This window comes from Electrona antarctica (assembly GCF_951216825.1).
Source record: "Electrona antarctica genome assembly, chromosome: 1".
NCBI classification, from domain to species: Eukaryota; Metazoa; Chordata; class Actinopteri; order Myctophiformes; family Myctophidae; genus Electrona; species Electrona antarctica.
This window is the reverse complement of record NC_136806.1, coordinates 13843536-13849535: the sequence shown is the minus strand read 5'-3', so window position 1 is coordinate 13849535 and position 6000 is coordinate 13843536. Positions and strand designations below refer to the sequence as shown.

At 42.1% G+C, this 6000-nt stretch overlaps 1 protein-coding gene across 12 annotated transcripts in view; it reads left to right on the top strand.

The window, feature by feature from the left end:
• The first annotated feature begins 321 nt into the window (after positions 1-321).
• LOC306931939 (receptor-type tyrosine-protein phosphatase S-like) overlaps positions 322-6000 on the top strand; it is a 257462-nt gene continuing 251783 nt past the window's right edge. For 8 of the 12 annotated variants that reach the window (XM_079513626.1, XM_079513634.1, XM_079513633.1 and 5 more), the window contains exon 1: positions 322-579. In XM_079513626.1, coding sequence (XP_079369752.1) covers position 579 — 1 coding nt within the window. In that variant the 5' untranslated portion in view covers positions 322-578. Of the gene's footprint in view, positions 580-2141; positions 2479-6000 lie in introns of those variants that run through there. The other 4 variants (XM_079513624.1, XM_079513628.1, XM_079513625.1 and 1 more) reach the window with 4 other exon arrangements.

Genomic DNA, 6000 nt, shown 5'->3' with positions numbered 1-6000 from the left:
CCTGGTCCCGGGTAGGAGGCGGGACTGCGACGCTCTATATCCTATAGGTTTTTAATGGTGATAAAACTTTCAACCGCTTAATTTACCATGATCCAAAATGTATATAATTATAGGCTACTCAAGTTTTAATATGTTTTTTGGATCGATTGGTTCTCCCAGTGTGTTGAATGGTCAAGGTGAGGCTCATTCATTGGCTCATCATGTGAAACCACGCCCGCTCGTGCCTCTGCGCCGCTGCGCGCTCTTTTTGTATTTTCGTTTCCCCAAAAATGGCAGCGGTGACAGGATGTTTGTTGTTGTACGTGTTGCTGTGTGTTCTAAAGACAAATCCGTCCAGTAAAATACAGAACCGTCTTTTAATTTTACAATTAAACGTCGTATCCCCTAATTAAGCAGGTAAACGACCTACAGCTGTGAGTGACATAATAATGTTACAGAGCAGGCTCTTATTTACAATAGGCTAAGTTCAAAATAATGGAGAGACTTGACAACGAACGAGGACTTTTACAATAACACTTGACATCTTTGTCCAGAGCTAGGAATAAGAGGGGGTGCGGTGCGTCATGGACTTCTAACAAAGTAAGTTTTATACCATTATATTTATTTTATGAGTCTTTGAATCTTTCTCAGCCTGAACTGAACTCTTTAGGCCAGTGGTTCATGTCAAGGACCCCCATATTGCCCGTGGACCCCATTTGAAAAGATATGCCAGGGACCCCCAATAAGAGAATATCTTTGAGTGGTAACCGTGCAACAACTCCTATAACCAGCAATGTCCGTCCCGTCCGTGCGTGTATACACACACTTATGTTTAGGGTATAGCCTACCAACAGGGGGTGCTGTTGTTAGCAGTGATTCTCAACCCGTTACATTTCAAGGACCCTCAGTTTGACATGCATTAGTCTATGGAGTACGGACCCCCATTTAATGGCATTTCTATCTCTGGAACCCCCATTCATATTATAAAATCAATGTTATTGATTTGTTATAATATTACAAATGTCAGAGTTACAGACCCATACGGGTCCATTTGGTTCCAAACTATCATTTTGTTGGGGACCCCCTGAAACTCCCTCAAGGACCCCTATAGGGTCCCCGGACCACTGCTTTAGACTAGGCCTTTATGCCTACTTTTTTACATTTTAATCATAATTTATTATTGTAGTAGGCATAAAGTTATTATTTAATATTGATATTGCAAAAACAATGTTGCCTCACCAGATAATGAAAAATAAAGAATGTAATGCTAAGACATCTTTGTTTGTTTTCAGCACCAATGCTGCGGGCTTACTGGTGTAGGCCTACTTGATTTGTTTTGAGAAAACAATAAAATGTACTATTTGAAAGACCAGGAAAACAATCACATAATTAAAGTTTGCTTTATTTCTTTATTAAAGCAAACATATTTTGCGGCTCCAGATAGAATTGTAATAATGTTTTGGGCCAAAAATGTCTCTTTGTCTTTTGATAATAAAGGTTCTACGTATACGTAGAACCAAATGGACCCGGCCGTACGGGTCCATTTGGGTTCATTTTACGCTCTCAAGAGTTAAAGATCTATTTGGTTACCAACTCTCCATCATTTAGCTGCATGGGGACCACCTGGAACCGCTTCAAGGACCACTGGTTGAAAACCACTGTCCGACTCCTAATAATATATTGCTTGTGCAGACAGACAGACAGACAGACAGACAGGCAGGCAGGCAGGCAGGCAGACAGACAGACAGACAGACAGACAGACAGACAGACAGACAGACAGACAGACAGACAGACAGACAGACAGACAGACAGACAGACAGACAGACAGGCAGACAGACAGACAGACAGACAGACAGACAGACAGACATGCATCCACAGTAGTCCATGCAGGGCTACAGCATGGGGGGATGGGAGCATGGAAGGATGATGGGAAGGATGGGGAGGGGGGGGGGTGTGGTGTTGGTGGGATACGGTTGCTATTGGAGATCTTGACTGCATCACGTCATGGAGGGGGGGGGGGGGGGGGGGTTGGGGTGGTGGAGGAGGAGGAGGGCCCGGTGTGTTGAGGAGGAGGAGGGAGCAAAGAGGGGAGGAGAGAAAGCCAGGAGAGAGAGAGGAGAGGAGGAGAGAGGAGAGGAGAGAGCAGGGCATTGACGAGGAGAGGAGAGAGAGGGAGTATCAGTGACATCAACCAGCGAGGCCGAGACATGCTGCTCCCTCCCCGACACAGGAGACGACAGTAGCGGGCTGGATAGGTAAAGGTGACCCGGTGTTGTGTTGTTGTTGTGTTGTTGTGTCGCGGTCCTAAAAGAGGTGCACTGAGGAGTGACTCGACTATAGTAGTATAGTATATGGAAGGAAAGTGCAGGGAAACAACTGGCCCACAGCGATGTGTGCATCCCTGACTCTGGATTACCATCATCACCGGAGGAAGAAGAGCACCAGATCCACCACATGAATCTAGCAGACAGCCAGAGCCAGGACGGAGCTCACACCAAGGTAAATAAATGGTAACCCGATACGCCGAGCAGAGAAGCAAGGTGCACGGCCACGGCACGGGGCTGCGCTGCTGCTGCGTTCGTTGGTTCGGTTGGCTGTTGGGAATGTTTTTTGTTTTTTTTGTGCTTGGTTGTGGTTTGTTGTGCGCTTTGCATTGCGCGCTCCACCAACCCAAATAAGATGCAAGATCCTGTTTATATATCCACATAGAATGAAACAGCCTTTGTTTGTCTGTGTGCCTGTCAGGCAGCCAGCCAGGCAGGGCAACGCAACGGGGCAGAGTCGTTTGGTGGAAAACTTTGCAATGCATTTGATGTGGAAAGGCCTCATCCATATAGTAATGTCACGTTGTTTGGTTACTGGAGTAACGCAGTCCTACACTCGCGAACCGACAGTAATGTGATCCGACGCCCGAATTTCGTTGCGCATTTAGTAGTGTAATTACCGTACCGGCTGTACAGCGCTGGCTGGAGCGGTGGCTGTGTGCGCGTGCGTGCGTGCGCGCGTGTGCGTGTGTATGCGCGTGTGTGCGTGTGTGTATGCGCGCGTGCCGTATGTGCGTGCGTGCATGCGTGCGTGCGAGAGAAAGTGAGAGAGAGATACTCAGACGAAGCAGTGGAAGGTCCTGAAAGATACATAACGTCTTACCCAATCTTGCTGTCTTACCCAATCTTGCTGTTGTATAACAATAATAATAGCAATAATAATAATAATAATAATAATACCTTGCTGTTGTATGAATACAATACTGCTGTACTTTATACCTCATACGCTCTATAATAATAATAGTAATACTAATTATAATTATAAACTACTACTAGTACTACTACTACTAATAATAATAATAATACAAATAATAATACCTTGCTGTTGTATGAATACAATGCTTCTGTACTTTATACCTCATATGTTAAATGCTCTATAATAATAATAGTAATAATAATTATAATTATAAACTACTACTAATAATAATAATACTACTACTACTACTAGTACTACTAGTACTACTACTACTACCACTACTACTACTAATAATACTACTACTACTACTACTACTACTAATAATAATAATAATAATAATAATAATGTTGCTGTTGTATGAACACAAGGCTGCTGTACTTTATAGGCTACCAGCTACCTTATGTTAAATGCTCTATAATAATAATAATAATAATAAAAAAAACTCTAAGACACCCTGAGGGCGAGAAGAGTGCACCCATCTGTCTGTGTGACCGCAGACTGCTGGGCGAGTGCTGGCGCTTTGGCATGGGGGGCTCACATCATCATGTGGAATGAATTCTGTACTGGCCATATATGGAGCGTCTTGAGTGTACAGGGTTTGATGAGGTCAGATTAACATGGAATATCAGAACAGGTTGGCTCCATATATGGAGATCTAAGGGTTTGAGGTCAGATGTAGAGTTGCTGGTAGGCTCCATATATGCAGATCTAGGTGATGATCCAGTCTTCTCCATGTATGGCTATCCAGGGTTTGATGAGGACAGTGTCGTGATCTTCATAAATGGAGATGGCCATATGTGGTGGCGTGACATGTCACGGTGCGTGACCATATATGGAGACGTGATGTCACGAGGCGTGACCATATCTGGAGGCGTGGGTGACGGAGAGTTGGGAGATGCAGGTTTTCATAGTAAATGCGACCTATGGTCGCAATACATCAATGTTTATTTAACTCTGAGATTGCTGTCTCCGTTTTATTTAATTAAAATAAACCGAATGGACCTTGAACCACACACATTCTGTAAATTGTCTCTCCACCAGTGCTATTGAAATCAATTGAGAATGTCTAAATAAACATTTGATAACATTTTGGCACCATTATTACTGTGGCATTGTGGAGAAATATAATGTCAAAGTCGCCATCTTTGGCCAAAATCGCCTATAGACTCGAGAGACCACGATGAACTTTGAGCTGCAACCACACACATTCTGTAAACTGTCCCTGTACCAGTGCTATTGAAATCAATTGAGAATGTCCAGATAAACATTTGATAACATTCTGGCACCATATTACTGTGGCATTGTGGAGAAATATAATGTCAAAGTCGCCTTCTTAGGCCAAAATCGCCTATAGACTCAAGAGACAACTATGAACTTTGAGCTGCAACCACACACATTCTGTAAACTGTCCCTGCACCGGTGCTATTGAAATCAATTGAGAATGTCCAGATAAACATTTGATGAGATTTTGGCACAATATTACTGTGGCATTGTGGAGAAAAATAATGTCAAAGTCCCCTCACATAAATTGACAATTGTATGAACTTTGAACTGCAACCACACACATTCTGAACATTGTCCCTGCACAAGTACTATTGAAATCAATTGAGAATGTCCACATAAACATTTGATGAGATTTTGGCACAATATTACTGTGGAATCGTCGAGATTTTTTTTTTCAAAGTCCCCTCACATAAATTGACAATTGTATGAACTTTGGCCTGCAACCACACACATTCTGTAAATTGTCCCTGCACCAGTGCTATTGAAATCAATTGAGAATGTCCAGATAAACATTTGATGAGATTCTGGCACCATATTACTGTGTCATTGTGGAGAAATATAATGTCAAAGTTGCCTTCTTAGGCCAAAATCGCCTATAGACTAGAGACAACTATGAACTTTGAGATGGAACCACACCCATTCTGTTAACTGCCCCTGCACCAGTGCTATTGAAATCAATTGAGAATGTCTAGATAAACATTTGATGAGATTATGGTACAATATTACTGTGGCATTGTGGAGAAAAATAATGTCAAAGTCCCCTCACATAAATTCACAATTGTATGAACTTTGGCCTGCAACCACACACATTCTGTTAACTGTCCCTGCACCAGTGCTATTGAAATCAATTGAGAATGTCTAGATAAACATTTGATGAGATTATGGTACAATATTACTGTGGCATTGTGGAGAAATATAATGTCAAAGTTGCCTAACATAAATTGACAATTATATGAACTTTGAGCTGCAACCACACCCATTCTGTAAACTGTCCCTGCACCAGTGCTATTGAAATCAATTGAGAATGTCCACATAAACATTTGATGAGATTTTGGCACAATATTACTGTGGCATTGTGGAGAAATATAATGTCAAAGTCGCCTTCTTAGGCCAAAATCGTCTATAGACTAGAGACAACTATGAACTTTGGCCTGCAACCACACACATTCTGTTAACTGTCCCTGCACCAGTGCTATTGAAATCAATTGAGAATGTCCACATAAACATTTGATGAGATTATGGTACAATATTACTGTGGCATTGTGGAGAAATATAATGTCAAAGTTGCCTTCTTAGGCCAAAATCGCCTATAGACTAGAGACAACTATGAACTTTGAGATGGAACCACACCCATTCTGTTAACTGCCCCTGCACCAGTGCTATTGAAATCAATTGAGAATGTCTAGATAAACATTTGATGAGATTATGGTACAATATTACTGTGGCATTGTGGAGAAAAATAATGTCAAAGTCCCCTCACATAAATTCACAATTGTA